This window comes from Podarcis filfolensis (genome assembly GCF_964270895.1).
Source record: "Podarcis filfolensis genome assembly, chromosome: 6".
Taxonomy (NCBI): Eukaryota; Metazoa; Chordata; class Lepidosauria; order Squamata; family Lacertidae; genus Podarcis; species Podarcis filfolensis.
In genome coordinates, this window is record NC_139609.1 from 696,185 (window position 1) to 717,328 (window position 21,144).

The 21,144-nt window shown below is 46.7% G+C and overlaps 1 protein-coding gene across 1 annotated transcript; it reads left to right on the forward strand.

Moving 5' to 3' along the window:
* The first annotated feature begins 329 nt into the window (after window positions 1–329).
* On the forward strand, window positions 330–17,784 carry UCK2 (uridine-cytidine kinase 2). Its single transcript, XM_083621475.1, has 7 exons — window positions 330–584; window positions 7,424–7,583; window positions 8,948–9,044; window positions 13,049–13,191; window positions 14,753–14,850; window positions 15,980–16,028; window positions 16,370–17,784. The coding sequence occupies exons 1-7, from the start codon at window positions 468–470 to the stop codon at window positions 16,507–16,509; spliced, it is 804 nt and encodes a 267-aa protein (XP_083477601.1). The 5' UTR covers window positions 330–467; the 3' UTR covers window positions 16,510–17,784.
* The last annotated feature ends 3,360 nt before the right edge of the window (window positions 17,785–21,144 follow it).

Below are 21,144 nucleotides of genomic sequence, written 5' to 3' on the forward strand. Positions count from 1 at the left end.
GCAGAGAACGCGGCTCTCGCTCGGCCAATCGCAAGCTTCCCCTGCCAGGACGCGGGGGAGGGACGGAGGGGGCCTTCCCCCAATCAGCGGCCTGGACGGTCGCGGCCTCTCTCTCAGCTTCCCCCCGCGGTGCCGGGACTTGATTGGCCCGCCCTCCCATCTCCCGCCTCCCCTCGCCACGGCCGGCGGGCAGCGGTGAGGCGCGAGGAGAAAGCCGTTTCTGAGGCGCCCATAGACGCGCGTCTCCCGGGGTGGGAGCTGCCGCCTCTTTCGCCGACGCATGACTCTCTTGGCGCGCGGGCTGCACCCGATGCGGCCGAGGGACACGAAAGAGCAGCCAGGCCGCCCCGGGGACCTGTACACGTGACGGGCGCTTCCCACGTGCGTCAGGCGGGAGGGGCGGTCCTGCGAGGGCCAGGCGGCGGGGAGGCCGAGGAGGCGCCGGCCGCAGGCGAGCGGGAGCAGCCATGGCCGGCGACAGCGAGCAGGGCGTGCAGGGCCGCGGGAGGCCGCCCGGCGACGGAGCAGGCGGCGGCGGGGAGCCTTTCCTCATCGGGGTCGGCGGAGGAACCGCCAGCGGCAAGGTGAGCGGGGGCCGGGCGGCGGCGGCGCGCTTCCCGCTCCAGGCGCCTCTCTGCACGCGCTCAGAGGCACTGTCGCCATCCGGATGGAGAGCAGCCCGGCTGGGGCGGCTCTGCGACCTCACCGGCGCCTCCGTGGCTGAGGGAGGGGGGCTAGAGCGTCCCGCCACGTGCGCGCAGCCGCCGCACCCCGTGCGCGCCCGCCCGCGCGTGAGGCCGGGGGGCCTCGGGAGCGCGCGCGAGGGGGATCGGGCGGCCACGCGGCGGCCTCGAGGGCCGGCACGAGTGGGCGAGCGGGCTTCCGTTCTCCGTGTACGGGGAGCTCCGGGCCCAGAAGTGGCCCTTTGTCAAGGCAACAGCTGCGCGTGGAGCTCACTGAAGTAGTGTACGCTAATAGCGAAAAGTTTCCCCCAAAATACAGGTACAAGGATGGCATCCCTTTTCCCCCAGGCGCTGCTCTCCTGCCCCGTAGAGATTGGAGTGGTGGGAGGGGGGTAGGTTTGCAGGCCTGCCGGTGAGTTGCTGGGAGCAGGTCTGAGGGGGGAGCAAGCTGCTATGAGCAACAACCCCGTCGTGTTCCTTGTGCAGCTAGCTGCGTGTCTCCACATTCCCGCAAGACAAAAGCCAGATTCCGACTATCCTGTTCTAGAGGAAAATAAGAGCTTAGCCTGTCCTTCAGTGGCTAGAAAGCCCTCAGGGTGGCTTCGCTCTGCTGGCTTATCCTTTGGTGGCAGGAATATGGTCATGGACTGGTGGGATCCTTCTCTCTTTCTGCTTCTCCTGCAGCTGGACTGATGAAACTCTAGTCTTGTTTCTGTTTTCTCCCCTCAAGTCCTTAAGACCCTGCATGCTTGGGGGTTTATATACTGTATTAAAACAGCCACTTGAAAACTCTTTATACCCGCTCCCACATTTTTTCCAGGCTTTGTGTTGTTCCTGAGACTTGATAGTCTTGAAGCAAAACAGCATGTCAGAATTGTAGGTTTCATCTTGCACCTGCCCTTCCAAATAGCGGTTTGCAGTTTTTTTAAAAAATAAATTTTTATTAAGTTTTACACAAATATCTCCAATTAACAATTTCCCAATTAACATATTTTCATCTTTTTGACTCCCCTCAGCTTCTCTGACAATCATCCGTATTTAAATTTATTATCTACGCATTCTCCAAAATTAGTATCGCCTTTTAAGATACCTTTACAAACATATTTGAATTCTTGCAATATTCCTTATTCTTTCACAAAGCTTCTTTAAAACCCACTAGCTTCTTTAAAACCCACATACACTCTTCAAATACTCAGAAAATTTTCCCCAATCCTCAATGAACTTGTGATCTCGTTGGTATCTTATTTTTCCAGTTAGTTTGTCCAGTTCTGCATATTCCGTTAACTTCATTCTCCATTCCTCAAGAGTTGGTAGTTCTTCCTGCTTCCATTTTTGGGCCATTAATATTCTCGCTGCAGTTGTTGCATACTGAAAGAGTTTATGATTCTTTCTATTTATTTCATTTCTTGCGGTTTGCAGTTTTGAGTGCTGCAGGTGCTTCCGTTCTGGGTTTCTCTGCAGATGTCGGGGGTGAAGGCAACACAGATGTCACCATTCCCTCAGCTTCTAAGAAACTTGAGAGCTGTTCCTCCATTTTTCTTAAACTATTTACTGAGCTCTATTAGGAAAACAAATTAAGAGATGTTTTTAAATGGTGAGGTTTTTTTTGTTTGAAATCACAACTCCCACTTTTAACAGCTGAATCAAGTGGCCAGTAATTGTTTGTTTCCTATTAAATTGAATTAATTTGGCAATGATTTTTAATAATTTGAAAATCAATAAAAATAATTAAACAGGAAGCAAACAATTACTTCTTTCAAGTATTTGACCAATAAGTTCCACCTCCCCAATTTTCCTTGTTTTCCAGTGCAAAGCAGCCAAAGTACAAGACAGATGTACTCATGGTAAAAATCAACAAGGTTCTCTTTGGGCTTTATATGTGAACCAAAAATAACAGCTAGCAAGGAAATAACATTAAAGAAAGAGATCTTTAATCCAGGACCCCTGGATGGTTAAGTCCAGTCAAAGGTGACTATGGGATGCTTTTCAGGCCGAGGGAGCCAGCATTTGTCCACAGACAGCTTTCCAGGTCATGTGGCCAGCAGGACTAAACTGCTTTTGGCTCAATGGGAAGCTGTGCTCCTAGATACTCTGCCAGTATATGGAGAGAGGGGTGTCATGGTGGTGACTGCTTAGGACCATATGGCAGAACAAAATCTTGCTCCTTTCTAAGCCCTTTTCTAGGGCTGGGTGGTATCAATATAACATTCAGAACTGTTTTTTGAAGTCTGTATCATGATAACTGTTTAAAAATTTATTTCTTGGCAATATATCACAAATCATGGGGGGGGGGGATGTGCTATGCACATATAGCCAGCCAGTGCTGCTTTTGATTCCTGTGCAGTTCAGCTCTCTGCTACCACCTGCAGGGGCAGTGAGTCACAAGGCACTGGCAAAAGCAGCCAGCAGAAACTTCCCTCAGATGCTCTTGCTTTAAGTAAGCTAGTAGGTGGTGCACCAGGCTGGTAAGTGGCTTATGGAGATGCCGGTCTGAGCTGACTCTGGGCTTCTTGGTGGAAGCCCCTTTCCCCCTTCCTTTCTCCTGTGAAACGTTATTTACTTCAGAATAAAAACAAAAACTTTGCCCTACTGTTTAAGCTTCTTTCCTCACTTCTCCCCTTCTGCATGTTTGTGTGTGATAGTCTCCCCACCCTTGTTATCCTTCCCATTTTCTCCTTCTCACCCATGAACTCTCCCAATTCTCCCCTCCCCCCTTTGCTTTCTCACATTGTTTCACCAACCCTATACTTCCTTATGTGCTGCTACTGCTTCCTTTTTATTCCCTCCCACCTACCCCACTGGCAAAAAAAGGAAAGGGGAGAAGTGTTTTTATTTTCTGGGGGTGTTTATGTTGTTTGTTCCCCCTAAATAGTTCCCCTCCATATAAAAAGGAAGATTTTAGGAAGAGGTAAGTAAAATTTTATCATTTTTAGACCCGTTAGTAGTAGCAGTTGCCAAGACATTACCACATTTGCCTCTACATAGCTCCATCCTTATTTCAGACATTTTGATGTATTGGTATATCACAGTGTTGAAAACCAGATACCGCCCAGCTTAGCCAGTATTCCTTGGACGCCCTAACCCAGGCGTCCTCAACCTCGGCCCTCCAGATGTTTTTGGCCTACAACTCCCATGATCCCTAGCTAGCAGGACCAGTGGTCAGGGATGGTGGGAATTGTAGTCTCAAAACATCTGGAGGGCCAAAATTGAGGAAGCCTGCCCTAACCTGTGATCTAGGATGTGCTGTACACTTCTCAATAGTTGAGCAGAAAACAGTGTATCTGAAGAAGTGTGCATGCACACAAAAGCTCATGCACACGAAAGGTGCTACTGGAAGGAAAAAATTTTTTTTGTTTTGACTATGGCAGACCAACACGGCTACCTATCTGTAACAGTTTTATTGTTAGAGATTCTTGCTTTTAGTCAATGCTAAAAATGATTCCTGTACAACAGATTAAGAATGAAGTGTAATTTGCTCCTGGATACACAAGCTTCTGACATACGGAAAAGAAAACAGGAAAAACCCTCTAGCTAGGCTAAATGGAAGGCTAGAGTTTAACACACCTTATCTGAACTCTCTTTAAGCATTTTCTGCTGGTTTTCCCCTGTGGAGAAGTGATTTTTGGCTTACCGAAAATATTGTGATATCTAGGATATTAGTGTAGGTATGATTGTGGACTAGTGTGTCAACTCTAAAACAAATGGTAGTTGTCCACTGGTGAGCAGCAGCAGCTCATGATATTATATAAACAAGTTATTTCTAATGAGTCTAAACCATGGGTAGGCAAACTAAGGCCCGGGGGCCAGATCCAGCCTAATCGCCTTTTAAATCTGGCCCATGGATGGTCTGGCAATCAGCATGTTTTTACATGAGTAGAATGTGTCCTTTTATTTAAAATGCATCTCTGGGTTATTTGTGGGGCATAGGAATTTGTTCATTTCCCCCCCCCCCCCCAAAAAAAAATAGTCCGGCCCGCCACAAGGTCTGAGGGACAGTGGACCGGCCCCCTGCTGTAAAAGTTTGCTGACCCCTGCTGTAAACAGTTTAAAAATGAATGTCAATACAAAGTCCACCATCATTATACCCAGATGGTAGGGGGAGACTTGCTGAGAATGGGAATTTCTCCCGCTAACAAATCAATCATTCAGAAACAGATGGGTTTTAAATCCTGCCACAAGTTAATAAAATATTTGGGAGTGCAGATAATTAAAAATCTGTCAACTCTAAGGAAAGCAGGCTTTACACCATTAGTTTTACATGTACAACGGGATTTTAGATCTTGTAAAGACCTACATTTATCATAGTTAGGACGTACAGCTGCTGTAAATACAGCTTTCCTTCTGAAAGCTTGGTTTCTCTTTCAAGTGTTGCCTATCAAAAAATTGTCAAGCTGGCAGGCACTCCAAGGGTCATCTAGCCCAACCCCCTGCAACGCAGGAATCTCAACTAAGGCATCCCTGACAGATGGCCATCCAACCTCTGCTTAAAAACCTCTCTTCCAGGAAGACAGTTCCACTGTTGAACAGCTCTTATGGTCAGGAAGTTCCTTTTAATGTTTAGTTGGGATCTCCTTCTTGTAACTTTAATCCATTGGTTCGGGTTCTACCCTCTGGAGAGGAGAAAACAAGCTTGCTCCCTCTTCCATGTGCCTCCCTTTAGATGTCACTCTCCTTCATGGTCATCTGTGAGGGGTTCTTTAACGGTGATTCCTGCATTGCATGGATTAAACTAGATGAGTCTTGGGGGTCCCTTCCAACTCTACAGTTGTGATTCTAAAACTTCCTTGTGTGGTTCAGGGAAGGAAGGGTTTCTGTTAAGCTTCATTGTTTGTACCCTACAAACTTATCCCCATTTCTAGGACACTTGCTTTAAGCTGTTACAGGCCTGAATGGGCTGTTGCCCTCTTCCCTCCATTTTCCTTGTTGTTTTTTTAATTTTTGTTAACTGACCCTAGCATTGTGTGTGAACTCTGTTGGGTTGGCAGGATTTCTTGTCTGTCTAGGCTTGACTCCCATCAGCTTTCTGTAAATTCTGGGATTTGTCAGGTTATCTTGGGGTGTATATTTAAAAATCATCTTTAATTTGCAGATGTAAATGCTGCTGTGTCTCCTGAGTATGTAGAAACCACTACCTTGTTTTTCAGTGGTTCCCTTTCACTTCCAGGCTGGCAGGTACTCAGTCATCAGAGTTTGTTATTAGGCCAGGGGATGGTGATAATTGAAGGCAATTGAAACATCAACTGTTAACATGTCAGTAGAAGCAAAGGTGAATAGAGGAAGATTGAGGGGAATTTGCCTGTTTGAACCTGTAGCAGTTGCTGATATCCTGGAAATAGGAATTGGAATTAGGGGGGGATACATCCCATGAGGTTAAAAGGCTCTCTGCTTCAGGACTGGCAGCCTTCTAGTACCATATAGCACAGTGGGGAAAGTTTTTGATTGGGTGGGAAAGGGAGAAAGTGTCCTCCAAGAGTGCCAGAAATGTACTGTGAGATGTTTGTTCCAGGCTGACTACAACCCTGATTTGGAGCACTCCTATTGGGGACTAAGGATAAACTGCAATATATTGTAGGTTTCCTATGGAATTTATTATAATGACTATGCGGAAAGGTAACAGCTAGAGATGTTCTGGAAGGGGAGGAGGCAAATGTTGCTCCCAGCTGAGCCAGTGAAGTGAGCTTTGCTTCCGGTAGAATGATCACAAGTTAGGAGCCCTGCAGAAAGTCTCAGTAAGCTCTTCTGCTGTCTGGTAGATTTATCCTGTTCCTTTGACTAGTGTAGCAAACTGGAGTACTTACAATGAGACTTCCTGTCAGGAACATCAGAACAGGCCTGCTGTGACCTTGACCTGGCCTGGGCTGAGCCCAAGTCCCGTAAAATAGTGGAGCGTTCCCTGCTTGGTCATGCCCCCCCCCCCCAGTGCCCAGATATGATGTACTTGATGAGTGCTGGAAAGAAGGTTGCAGACTGAGCTGGAAGCAAGTTGCAATACCCTTAGTCCAAGGTTGGGGAGGGATGGTCTGTTGACATTTGAAAGACCAGCAGGAGACATGAAATCCTCGCTGGGAGAGAAGCAGCTGGCCAAAGGACAGTCCAGTGGAAGGACAGAGCAGTGGGCCAAAGCCTATATGAGAATATCTTTTCTGCCTATGATGACAATGCTCAGGTGTTGTCATTGCCTAATGCTCCGGCTACTGATTTTGAGATCCACCGATTTATATGTGAAAAGGGAAGCAGCTGATGATACATGCCTGCCCCTTCTGTCAGCATATTTCTGCTGGAAAGGAAAAGATGGGGGGGTCAGGAGGTGCTTGGAATGCCTTCCAGCCATGGGGCACAAACCTGTCTCCTCCCTGGCAAGGGAGAGGCAAGGAGATCAAATTAATTGTGGGTATGTAAGCTTGAAAGGGGTGAACTAACAGGAATGAAAGGACAGCCTGTTAATGAAGGACAAGTATGCCTGCAACATTTATAAAAGAAGTTTTACATGCTTGATCCCTGTCCTATGAACATGTTCCTGCTGGACTAGGTGTTGCAGGGCCTTCACTTTTCTGTTCTTTCCAGGGGACACAGTTATATATTTGGCAGATGTTGCCGTACTCCTTTCCAGAGCAGCCCCCTGCCCCTTGGAAGCTTGCGGATAAGTTGGGTCCTTTGCAACTGGAGGGTCAACACCTGTCAGTCCTTCAGTCCACTTCAGATTATGTTTCTCTCTCTCTCTCACTTTGCATCTTTTGCAGTCCTCTGTCTGTGCCAAAATAGTCCAACTGCTTGGTCAGAATGAAGTAGACCATCGCCAGAAACAGGTGGTGATTCTGAGCCAGGACAGCTTCTATCGTGTGCTCAGTACAGAGCAAAAAGCCAAAGCTCTCAAAGGCCAGTTCAACTTTGACCACCCAGGTAACTCATCATGAAGCCTGGGAAGGGAGTAGAGGGGCATAGGCTTTTTCCTTAGCTTCTACTTAGACTTCCCAAAGACAGAACTGGGAAATTGCAATGTCAAAACAACCTGCCCTGCTCAAGAGAGATCATTTGAGAGCTGTTGAGAGGAGGCCCCACCTTGACAATAGGATAGATTGTTATTGCTGCTGTTGTTGTTATTATTTATTAAATTTCTATGCTGCCCTTCATCCATAGAGCTTAGAACAGTTCACAGCAAAAAAAAAGCAAGATAAAAACACAAAATACATAAAAGAAGAAGAAAAACAAAACAATAACCCTTTCCCCTGCAAACCTCTTATGTTCATCCTGCTACTTTAAATTTGCTTGGAGTACAAGCTTAACCAATTCTTTCTTCCCTTCAGCTACCCAAGTTACATAATATACAATGTTCTGATCATTCATGATACTGATTATTGAAGTTATAACAATAAGTAATGAGTAATTTTTGATTATTCTGTAGATGAAGTGGCTACCTAAATTAGCAGGTTACAGGCCTCAGAAAAAGAGAGGTAGAGCTGATCCATAGCTATCAAAAATTAAATTAAAGCAATGATATACAGTATAGTGGAAAACAATATAAAGCCAAGGTGAAACTACAATGAGGAAAGAGCAAAGAAGCAGGGGGAGGAAGAACAAAGTAGAAACCAGGCCTCCTGTTGGCTCCCCCCCCCCCATTGTACAGGTACCAAAGCTGAAGAGGCCTTTTCACTCATTCCCAAGCTCCATATTTCCCACTGCAGTGGAAAGTTCTGTGTAAACTTATTTCAGATAGAAAGGAACCATGAGAGCAAAGATAGTCTTGTTCACTCTGATAAAAGGACTGTTCCTCTCCACTGAGTGTGACAACCATTTCTCCCAAGCTTGAAACTACAGAATTGGAGAGAAATTATCTGGCAGCTACCCAGTGATTTCCCCCCCACCAATACCCAGAGGCTGTTTGGCCAAGGCTCCTGGATCACCTTTGCCAGGTAGAGCCAAAATGGCAGGCCCCCCTCCCTTTCCTGTTCCAGAGCAGGAAATAAGAGTTTGGGGGCTTTCTTGGCTGGTGCTGCAGTCAGAGCCCACTAATTCCAAGCCATCCTTTCATTCAGAGGCTTCCTTGGCCACTGCTGTCAAGTGGGACTGGGTAGAAACCTGGCAGGCACAATTTCTGGTTAGCCAAAAATTGTATCTTTCTTGTGATCCAGAAGACTTCACCTAACTAGGAAGGTTTTGTGGGACGTTTATGCTTTCCTCTGAGGCTTCCTCTGCCTCACTAGGGAGACCTACCTCGCACTGAGAGACACAGCTGTTTAACTTCCCCTCTCTCATTCTTGCTACAGATGCCTTTGACAATGAGCTGATCGTCAAAACTCTTAGGGAGATATTGGAAGGGAAAACAGTTCAGATCCCCGTTTATGACTTTGTCTCTCATTCTCGGTAAGTCTGCTTCTCCCCTCTTTTGCTCTGTGCTTTGGATGTGGCGCTTTCTGTCTGCATTGCTTCTCATTAGCAGATCCTTCCAGTGAGCCCATGGTGGAAAACATTTGCATAAAATGTAAATGCTGCATCTTGCCCCGAAACCAACCTTTAATATCTAATGGTCTAGTTGAAGGAAAATTGTAAAACAGTTCTTCCTACTTCCCTCCTGTTTATCAGAGGTAAACACTAATCTAGTGTTTGCTTTGGTAGAAGAAAACAGAGGTGGACTCCCATGTTGTGTCGGGTGCGTTCCCTGCAATGAAATGACAAGAAAGGAGCTGTTGCCTTTATTCAGTTTCACTATTCCAAATCCAGTGAATTGTAGCCTAGTGGTCTTCAACTGGTGGGTCGGGCCCCACACAATGGGTCACACCCCGATCCAAGGCTGGTCGCGACATGAGCACTCCAGTATGCAACTACATGGTAAAAGATGAAGAAATGGTTCCCAAAAGGCATGTTTGCTCTAGACGTGGGTCTGAGAAGGTAGGAGGTACTTGGTCTAGAGTTTATTTTTGGGCAACTCCATGGCAATGATGACGACGAGACATAATTTCCTCTCCTCCCCATGGCATCTGCCCTCTTCCTGCCAACAGACCAGAGCTATTCCAAATGATGAGGGGCCTTTTAAAGCTGGACTCCTCAGAGAAGTTGAAGGGATCCATGGAAGCAGACTGTGAACATTGTGCGTGTATCTTGTGAATGAAATCTCTTACATCCTCTCAGTTTAGGCTCCTTTGGTACAGGGCCACTTATCAATGTGGATGGGTTCTTTTCATGTTTCTATGTTTGCTTTTTAGTTTGCATAACCTGAGGAGGTAGCAAGTTGTGACATATCAGCAGGGAGCTTTTCCTGATCTCCTTTTTGTACTGTTTTCTCAGAAAAGAATCCTGAATCCAGTCAGACTGAAAGAGCATTAGACTCGTAATCTGGTGAACCGGGTTCGCCTCTCCGCTCCTCCACATGCAGCTGCTGGGTGACCTTGGGCTAGTCATACTTCTCTGAAGTCTCTCAGCCCCACTTGCCTCACAGAGTGTTTGTTGTGAGGGAGGAAGGGAAAGGAGAATGTTAGCCGCTTTGAGACTCCTTAGGGTAGTGATAAAGCGGGATATCAAATCCAAACTCTTCTTCTTGACAAATCCAAGACTGTCCATTCTAAGCCCTACAGTCCATTCTAAGCCTGTTTCTGGCACAAGAAGCTCTGCACTACCCAGGGACATCAGCTAGCAAAACTGAGCTTTATCTGGTGGTGAATGCAGACTGTCAAAAGTCACCAAAACTCCCATGCAGAGTCCCAATGAAGGGCACTTTTCCTTGCCAGTTTCTAACGTGCCAATAACTTTTCTCAGCCTGGAATGAAGTCTTATTACAAATAGAAGTCTTATTACAAATAAGCTGAAATCTTATTAAAATTAATGGACACAGAAATTGCAGTAAATACTAGTAAATACTGTGACATGGAAAGTTAACATTATAAGAAAGTAAGAAAACAGCTCACCCTAATAAAGCACTCCACTATCAGGCAGGTGACCTGAAAACAGGAGATGTTTAAATTTGAGGATGAGAAAATCAAAAGAAGTCAACCTGAAAGTTTTCTTAATTAAATGGATCAGTGAAGTATGCCTGGACATGCAGTGGTAGAGGAAGACATAAAATAACTAATTAAACTCTAGGACCAAGATCTCAACAGGCAGTCTTGATACATTTCACTAGGCACCCTTTCACGCTAGAGGAGATGAGAGTCAGAACATCTTGTGCAACTTGGATTGGGTCCCAATTTCAAATGTATCAGGATCCTTGCCCTGAAACTCCAGAAGCACAAATCTCACTGCCATTTCACAGAATGCCTTTGTAAAGCAAGACCTGCTTCTCACTGGGGCTTTGCATTTAAGCTGCTGTTTCTCAACAAATGAAGTGGCACAAACTGCAAGGATACTGGAAGCACTGGACATTGAGGTACCACAGTCTGTGGAGCTACCACATGAAAGAGGTTATTACAACCTTGATCCCTGTATGGGACAGCTGTGTATTCCTGCATTGCAAGGGGTTGGGCTAGATGATCCTCAGGGTCCCTTCCAACTCTGATTCTGATTCTATGATTGTAACTTATTTGAGCAGAAAGGTAGCCCCAAAAACCTGGAGATAGCATTTGTGGGAGGAGGAGGAGAAGAAAAAACTGAGATAAGAGAACTAGAGCGCATAATCTCTGGCAGCTTCCTCCTTTAAAGGAGAATAGTGTCACCTGTCTTCCTCTTTGGGGGAATAAGTTATAGATATTTCCAATTAAATACCTTTCCCAGGGGTCTCCAGTTCCTGTCTTCTCACCCTCCCTGCCCCACCACCTTTTGTATACAGTCGTACCTTGGAAGTCGAACTGCTTAGTTCTCAAACGTTTTGGCTCCCGAACGACAAAACCCGGAAGTGAGTGTTCCGGTTTTCAAATGTTCTTTTGGAAGCCAAACATCCAACAGGGCTTTCGTGGCTTCCGATTGGCTGCAGGAATGTTTTGGAAGTTGAATGGACTTCTGGAACAGATTCCGTTTGACTTCCAAGGTAGGACTGTATATTGGTTTCTCTTGTTCCAATACTTTTGTGTAGTTTTCCAGTGCTGATAAAAAATATTTGAACATGCAGTGTTAAGGTCTCTCACCACTATTCAAGTTTAGATTATAAACACCTTCCAGATTTGTTATCTTTGCTTATGAAACCAAGGATCCATGGGTAGTGCTGTAGAAATAAACAAAAACCACTGGAAACATCTAAAGTAATTTTTAGTGACATTTCTGATGCTAAAAATCAGTATTTAGATTCTTTAGTCTTATAATTCTGTTGTTTTTGTAGTGTATGGCTCAAGACATAGGTAAAGGTAAAGGGACCCCTGACCATTAGGTCCAGTCGTGACCGACTCTGGGGTTGCGGCGCTCATCTCGCTTTATTGGCCGACGGAGCCAGCGTACTCCGGGTCATGTGGCCAGCAGGACTAAGCCACTTCTGGTGAACCAGAGCAGTGCACGGAAAGGCCGTTTACCTTCCCGCTGGAGCGGTACCTATTTATCTACTTGCACTTTGACGTGCTTTCGAACTGCTAGGTTGGCAGGAGCAGGGACCGAGCAACGGGAGCTCACCCCGTTGCGGGGATTCGAACTGCCAACCTTCTGATCGGCAAGTCCTAGGCTCTGTGATTTAACCCACAGCGCCACCCGCGTCCCTTGGCTCAAGACATACTACCTCACAAAATGTTTTAAAAACAGAATATTGGGATGCCTTCAAACTTGCACATTTATTAGGGCATAAGCTTTTATGGACCAAAGTTCATTTCATCAGTTATATGCCTCTCACTTGAGGATTACTCTGCACCCATCTAAGAATCATGCGCATATCTGGTGCCTTAAAAGAAGCAGCTGTGAACTATAAAAAGTTTGCAACAAAAGTCTTTAACTCTTTGGAGGAGTGACTCCATGTGTCAAAAATGAGGCTGCTTCCTGCAGATCTTTTGTCTGTCTGTTCCTAAACTACCATTTTTAGTTCATGGATCTGTTTGAGAACTTTCGAGTCCTCAGTTGTAGTTCACGGGCATACTGAGTTCTGAGTGATAGGCTTGGGAAAGAGAAAAAAACAATCCTTTATGTGCTCATCCCTTCCTTTTCTTGAAGTTAAACCAATCAAAGTCCACAGGTTTTTTCACTTATTTCTTGGGCTGAAAAGAATTCTCAGGAAATTGCAGTCCTATGTGGATGGAGCAACAAACTGCTCCCAATCATTTTATTTATATAAATAATTATATGCCATGTTTTGGTTTCATGTTACCTAAACATATACAAATAAATAAAACTAATTTAAATGTGAACAATAGCCTAATAAAAAAAACAAAAACAGGAGCATCATAAGAGCTTTGGATCAGACCCTGTTGTCATCTGCATGGCTTTCCTGACCATGCATTAATCTCTTTTGCGCATATTAACAGCAAAGAAGAGGCAGTGACTGTGTACCCTGCTGATGTGGTGTTATTTGAGGGCATCCTGGCCTTCTACAACCAAGAGGTTCGGGACCTATTCCAGATGAAGCTCTTTGTGGACACAGATGCAGACACCCGACTCTCCCGCAGGGGTAAGTTGGTAGCCTTTTCAGATGAAGAGGGGAGTAAAAAAGTTTATTTTAAAAATGAAGTTCACAACAGTACAAAAGCAAAGCATTGCACTTGAGGATAACGTGGTGGTGGTGGTGGTGAGGGAAAACCTTGTTTTCCTATAGTTGTCAGGCTTCCATGTTGGCTGATCTGAGCTTTCTGCTCTCCTACTTTAAATGCCCACTGGGGGGTGGGGGGTGGTGGAATGCTTTCTAAAGACACTGAGTCTTGTCAGCTGTCTGTCCCCTGGTGCTGCTGCTGCTTCCTATTCCTCTCCCAATATTTCCCAGCTTCTCCCCTCTGCAGCCTTTCAGCTGTGACCTCTCGCAAACTCCTGTTGTCAATCTACGCTGTCTCCTTCTTCTCTGGTAGGTTCAGGTGGAGGAGGCGGTATCCACCATTCCTCCGCCTCCTCTACCCAGTCCCTGACAAGAGTGGAGGAAGGGGGTACTTTGTGGGTTGTCATTACCCACCCTTTCGAAAGGGTACATCTAGGGGCAGGGCAGCCCCCTTGCCCTTTCAACTTCTGCCAGCTCCACTGCAAGACACTGTTGCTTCCTCAGCCAGCAGCCCCCAGGCACGGCACAGAAAAGTTGGGAAAGCCATTTTGAAAAACCTTTACTTGGTCTTCCTACACTCAATCTGTTCCTCCGCCCCCTGCTTTTTGTCTTCTGCCTCCAGCAGTAGTTTTCTCCCTCCCTCCCGCTCTCTTCAGCTGCCTCCTTCCCCCAGGGCCTTGCAAACCTCTGGAGGCTCCTGGTGGTTCAGGGTGGAGGAGGTGGAAAATGGATGGAGAACAGTGGAGCATTTACTGTGAAGATGGAGCTCGCCTGGATGAACATTGGCCCCCTGGGGCGCCTGTACAGGGTACCCCGGGAGTTCCTCACCCCAGGAGGTTACTCCCTGGCTGCAGAGTTTGTGGGGTACCTGCAAAGGCCCATTTGGGTGCTGTCTCCCCCTGGATGTAACTTTTGCCCCCGAGGGGCTAGCCTGGCTTGTATAGGCTTTGGGCCTCCCCTTCCCTCCTGCAGACCCCATGGTCCAGCAGCATCTCCCAGTTGGAAGGACGCCTCCAGTTGGGAGGGGCAGCAGCTTCCTCATGCGAGCAACCTGGAGGCAGGCACAGCTAAGAGCTGTTGGGGCTGCTGAGCCCACCGTCTGTGGAGGCTACTGTTCAGCACCGTGGGAGTGGCCCTGTGGTGTCTTACATGCATCTTGTTCCGCATTGCAGAAGTCTCATACTCCTTTCCAAGCTGGCTTTGAGTAGCGCAGTGTTGTATTTTCCCCACCCAGCACAAGTTCCTGTTCTTATTAACTTCTTGGGGCGGGCGGGGGGGGGGCGGGACACTTTGGTATTCAAGTTTTATTTCCTTTGTTTAAAGAAAAACTATCTCTGTAGTTTAAGCCTTGCTCTTTGCAGAAAAAGAAAAAGCAAGCCGCTTAGAGCACCATATTCTGCTTGGCTGGGCAACCTGTCAGTGTAGCTGTGTTCTAGCTCTGCTGCTGTCAGTCTCCTCCTCATGGTTTCTTTCCCCCCTGCAGTTCTCCGAGACATAAGCGAGAGAGGCAGGGACCTGGAGCAGATCTTATCTCAGTATATTACATTTGTGAAGCCAGCCTTTGAAGAATTCTGCTTGCCTGTGAGTAAAGGATATGGTAGCCCCAGGGCTTTTGCATCTCTGTCAGTGCTGGGCTGGCCTCCTTGTGAGTGCCTGGGAGGCTCACAAGGGGGAAAGATTTGTTGGGTGCTTTCTCTTCCCAAAACAAAAAAAAAAATTTTCTTTCCAGTAGCACCTTAAAGACCAACTAAGTTAGTTCTTGGTCTTTAAGGTGCTACTGGAAAGAAATTTTTTTTTTTTGTTTTGACTATGGCAGACCAACACGGCTACCTATCTGTAACTTTCTCTTCCCAGTTAGAGCTTTGTATTCCTGTCCATGAGAGAGATTAACTTTGGATATTTTTGTGCTGGACATTCCACAAACAGGTGCTCAAAATAAATTGTGGCATATGAAGTTGGTTTTTTGCAGGCTCCTTGCACTTGTCACAATTTCTCACACTTTTATCTGTTACCATAAGGGCTGAGGGCTTTCTGTGAATGCATCCCTGCTGCAATTCCAGGGTCTCTTTCTGCAGAGCTTCCTCAAGTGATCCTGCAACAGCTGCCATATTATTTAAGTTTTGTCACACTTGAAAGATGTAACAAATGTATCATGGCATAAACTTCCGTAGACTAGATACTGTGTAAAAAGTGCACACAAATCCATATCTCATGGGTGTGCATGTTTTTTCCTTGTTATATAACTTTATTATCATTAATAATAATTTAAAATTAATTTTCTCTATGTCTCCAGTTCAGGGAAGGGCTATCAGTGGCTACTCCGCACTGTGTGTGTGTTCTGTCTCCACTGTCAGGCAGTATGTCTCTGAATTGCAGTTTCTGGGAATGACAGGTGGAGAGAGTTATGCTCTGGCTCTGGGAGGCCACTGTGAGTGCTGGACTAGTTGGGCCTTTGGCCTGATCCAGCAGGCTCTCCTTATGTACTTAAGGGGCCACAAAGTCTCCTCTTTTTTGCTGTGAAATGTGGAACCTGGCAGCAGTTCTGCCAGGGGAAAAGGGGAGCAAGGAAATGTATTTTCAGCATTCATTACTTCATCAGCTGTTTGAGCTGAGGAGAAAAAATTCTAAAGCAGTTCTCTCAAACGGGTATGGGTAACAGCTCTGGATTTCATCTGCAGCACCCTGTAATGTGATTTTATCTTTCTGGCAGACCAAGAAGTATGCTGATGTGATTATCCCAAGGGGCGTGGATAATCTTGGTGAGTAGTTGACGTTCCAAGTACAATACTTGCTTTTGACTTGTGCAGCTGTTTCTGGAGAATGTGAAACTGGAGAGGGTAATTATGAGGATTTGGGTTTCTACAGCCTTGGAAACAATGCAACAATTCCTTTTCTTATTCCTGCATTGCAGGGGTTAGGATTAGATGACTCTTGGGGTCCCTTCCAACTCTGCAAGAAAAGGATAGATTTGTTGAGAGAGGACCATGGTGTGGAGTAGAGTGAGATGTTAAGTATGTGTGGAGGGTGATGAGGCATTTTGAAGGAAACTTGGGACTCTATGCGGACTATATTCTAATCACTCCTCCTCTTCTCTGCCCAGTGGCCATCAATCTGATTGTGCAGCACATCCAGGACATTCTGAACGGAGGCCTTGGCAAGCGCCAGCCCAACGGCTGCCTGAATGGCTACACTCCTCCCCGCCTGCAACAGCACTCAGAAGCAAGCAGCCGGCCACATTGACCTCAGGGCTGCTGCCTTAGGAACTGAATGCCCTTGGTTCCTGCCCTGTATTTACAGCCCCATGTACAAACACGCTTGCCGGGCTTGGTGGCTTCTTTTCTGACTGATGGATAGATTGATGAGTCTGTGCTAAGGACTCTTGCTTCCATGGTCAGATTTTGCCTTCCTAGGGTGGCTCTGCTCCAAACTCCAACACGGGGCAATACATTCCTACAGTGAGGATGCTGATGATTTCTAGGTTTTGTGGAATGGAAAGGTGGCATCTCTGTCTTTGGGGAAGATGGTGCTGTGTGCAAGGCATTGGGGCATTGAACCAGAACTGGGTGCCCAAATGGCTCTGCCACTAGCTTCATATCACATCTGGACCTCAGGTTTGTATTATCAGCTAAGAAGGGAGGGAAGTGGGTAAGGAAAGCACCATTTTTGGCTTGTGCTTTCAGAAATGTAGATCATTGGGCTCTGCTATGATGAGAGATGGGGGAGCTGTTAAGAGAAAAAGGTTTCAACTGAAGTCTCACCTGGGCTCAGAATGCCCGTTTTCATCCCCCTACTGCTGAGCAATAGTTCTGCAACGGACTAATCTTAAAAGTGATGAGAGCAAGGCAGACACAGCTCCCGAGTGCTGCTTGGCTTTAAGCCTGCACCCATGTGACTATATGGCCACATACTCTCTGCCTTCCCAAGTATTCCTGAGCCAGCCTCAGAACTGGTATTCATCTGATGCCTTTGGATCACCAGAAGTTCTGCATGTTCATCCTAGTGGTGCTAAACACAAGAGTGTTGTGTGTCCATCCCAGCCAGGGAGCAATGTATAGATACTGACTTGGATGAGCAGGGCTAATAGTGAGCATTTCTGACTGGGCCCTGGGAATGAATGGGGAGTGACCAGGACACAGGAAAAGGGGTGCGTGTGCCATGGTGCTCAGTGTAGGGTTGTGCTGATACAGATTGAAGCAGTCAACAATGTTTTCTACCACCCCCACCCACCTTAATGGTGTGGTTGGAGAGAGAAGGTGCTTGTATGTCCTCTGGTGTTTTGGGTCCTGGCTGGCTGACAAGCCACAGCTAAATATTAGCAGCTTCCTGCTCCTGTCCTAGAAGGGGAATAGGAAGAGCCACTTGTTTTGCCTGCAAGTCTAGGAGGCTTGTTCTTCAGGGTTTAGATGGAATTTCTGGATAAGGTCAGGTGGGAGAACTCTTGGGACTTTGCTCTTTTCCGTAATTATTGCTTTCAAGATGTAATATTCAGACTTAATAAAGGTGGCATGAAAAGTGTATTGTGGTTTTTGTTTATAATTTTGGTCACGCTGACTACTCTTTCCTAGGCGTAACATCAGGTGCTCTAGAATTCTGTATTTAAAAAGATCTCCTGTAGCATACACATTGAACTCATCTGTATGCATGAGTTCTGTTTGCACACATAAACTATGCCATTCTACATGCATTATTGTAACATGCCTTGCAAAATTTAGAATGGTCTCTCTTTCTGAACAATGAATGAGGGCTGGGAACATGTGACAAAAGGAGAATGGGCTGTTGCTGCACCTAAAAATAAAGTTGCGAAAGGTGCAGAAAAAGGCAACCCAAATCATGAAGAGGCTGGAGCAAGTCACCTGTGGGGAGACCTTACAGCATCTGGAGCTGTTTAGTTTAGAAGGAAGTTTGGGGGAGAGATGAAAGGGCTTTCACAAAATGATGCATGCTGTGGAGAAAGGGGCCAGTGAGATCCTGAGCTTCCCCCACTTTGGACCTCCTGTCTCCGAGCTCCCCGCTCGCATGTTAACCCAGAACCACTTTGATTTTGTTCTTTGGCACACCACCCTTAACCGGTTGAGATGGCATGAAACACTTGCTCAGCAGAAAGGCAAGGCCAGTTTCTGTCCATGATACCAGACATTTTTAGCTGGGCTGAAGCTGTCTTTCTCTAGCATTGAATGGATTAACTTGAGTGACAGCCCAAGCCAACCATCTGGCTTGCTCCCCCCCCCCCCCCCGCCTGCAACAGCAGATTAGTTGGGGCCGAGCGGGAGGGAGACCCAAAGGATGCCTGTCATGGTAATGGGAGGAGAGGATTTCTGAAGTTTGCCCTGCGCCAGTTGCACCATCATTTCCTAATAGATGAATTTGGTTGTGTGATAGATTGGATTTCTCTGTTAATAAATACCATAATTTCCTATGGTTGTCTGTTATAGCAAAACAACTGAGTTTTGTCGTGCCTAAAAGATTTTCAGTTTGATATTCAGTTTTTCTTTCCAATCTTGAGACCACAGTATCCTTGACTGTGCATTGGGAGGTGCTGTATTTCAATGCTGCCCTTCCTCCCTGTGCAGTTGAGTACATACCGAGTAGGGCAAGGGGGCACTTCTGCTATGGGATCCCACAGGGCACTATTTTGTCCCCAAATCCTATTTAACGTCAACATGAGCCTGATATTGGTAACTGTTTTGGAGCGCAGGGTGGTCAGTATTCTGATGGCGCACACCTGTTTCTCCTTAACATTTGCATAGGGCGTGGCTGAGCAAGCCCTGGACCCAGGGCCAGAATGTAGTGGCAGACTGGAAGAGGGCCAACAAATGGAGTGTGACTGGGTAGGCGGCTCCCAGGTACAGCTGACAAACCCATTTCCTATTCTGAATGGGGTTGCACTCCCTCTGAAGGGGCAGGTGCCTTGCTTGTCATTGGAGGCTCAAGTGTTTCAGGTGGTCCATCAGCTACATCTGGATAAGGGTAGTCTAGCCACTCTAGTTCATGCACTGGTGACCTCCAAACTGGATTGCTGAAAAGTGATTTGCAAAAAGAAAAATACACCAATAAATTTTAGAAAGGGGACAAGATTAGACGCGGACACGCAAAGCTTTTTTTAAATAAAAAAAAAGCAGGACTCCTTGCGCTCCACTCTGCTCCCCCTTTATACCTGTCCTTCAGAGTCGGAACGTCACACAGGGCTGGTCTTTGGCAGCAGCCTCTCCTCCTCCACAGCTGCTACAAGCTGCCCAAGAGAGGAGGCTGGCGGCAGCAGCCCAGGAGAGGCAGTGGGATGCTCCCAATGCCGCCACCGCTGCACCACAAGCACTGGCTCCTCCCTAGGCTTGGTGGTGGCGGCACCAGTGGGGGAAAGAGGGACATTCTGAGATCAGATCAGAAACTGGGGTGGCTTTCATAATTCCAGGACCTTCCCTGGAAAATAGGAACATTTGGAGGGCATGAAAACTGCTGCACTTGCTGCCCATATGCTGCCGGGCCAGATTCAGTCCACAAAATTCTTTACCTCCTTGGGTCCATGATACCCTAAGGACTGCCTCAGCCTTTCTACCCCAGCTCAATCACTGAGATCATTCGGAGAAGAGCTAATAGTGGCCGCCTATGTTTCAGAAGGAAGGGACACGGGTGGCGCTGTGGGTTAAACCACAGAGCCTAGGACTTGCTGATCAGAAGGTCAGTGGTTCGAATCCCCACAACGGGGTGAGCTCCCGTTGCTTGGTCCCTGCTCCTGCCATCCTAGCAGTTTGAAAGCACATCAAGGTGCAAGTAGATAAATAGGTACCGCTCCGGCCGGAAGGTAAACAGAGTTTCTGTGCGCTGCTCTGGTTCGCCAGAAGCAGCTTAATCATGCTGGCCACATGACCTGGAAGCTGTACGCCAGCTCCCTCGGCCAATAAAGCAAGATGAGCGCCGCAACCCCAGAGTTGGCCACGACTGGACCTAATGGTCAGGGGTCCCTTTAGCTTTCATAGAATCATAGAGTTGGAAGAGACCACAAGAGCCATTGAGTCCAACCCCCTGCCAAGCAGGAAACGCCATCAGAGCTTTACCTTTTATGCTTCAGAAGCCCAAATGGGTTCAGCCAGAAGTCAGGTATTTAGCGTTCCCAGTGTCATACCGTGAAATGCCCTTCCAGCAGAGATTTGGCAAGCACCCTTGCAGCTGGTTTTCAGATGTCTCTTTAAGACCCTTTTGCCAACAGGCCTATTCAGTTGTTTAAAGTTTATCAGGCTGAGTTGGTCATTTTTAGCAGGACATTAGCCTGGAACTTTGAGGGGGCCCTTCCTCCTCTGGAGTTGGTCTCCCAGCCCCAAATGGCAGTGCTGCCTTCCCCCCACTCCCTGGTCTCCTGAACTTAAGGGGATAATTTCTCCATCAACTGCCTCATTATTTGAAATTTGCCAGAGAAGCCCTACTGAAGAGTTCCATCTTACAAATGCTTAAAATGTTTTTCAAGGTATCTACGATGAAAAACACACACATGTGTTGGGTTAGGCATCATGTTAACATCTTTGAACCATAACCAAGAAATGAGAAAATCAAAGGTTCTGCAGATGTGAGACAGATCATCGGAGCCTCTAGTTTAGTCATTTTCCTGGTTGATGAACGTCCACGGAATCCTCTCCCAAATGTTACTGACATTTGGAAGCCAGAGCTTTAAACCTGCCCCATCTCCCCTAAATAAAGGAAACAGCCTTCTGTTTGCAATACATGATGTATTTGACAATTTGTTTAAAACCCCAGAAAAGTGGAATGCAACATTGCCTGACCCTCTATAAAATTCAGAGATAAAGAGCAATCCCCTTCCCATTTCAGATTAAAGTCAGTGTTTTAAGGCACTCTGCAAAGCCCGCTTGCCTCTTCCTTCCCTGC

Coding starts and splice junctions, on each gene's coding strand:
- UCK2 (XM_083621475.1), top strand. CDS start 468: ATGGCCGGCGACAGCGAGCAGGGCGTGCAGGGCCGCGGGAGGCCGCCC. Junction 9,045..13,048: donor GACTTTGTCTCTCATTCTCG/GTAAGTCTGCTT, acceptor GCATATTAACAG/CAAAGAAGAGGCAGTGACTG. Junction 16,029..16,369: donor AAGGGGCGTGGATAATCTTG/GTGAGTAGTTGA, acceptor TTCTCTGCCCAG/TGGCCATCAATCTGATTGTG.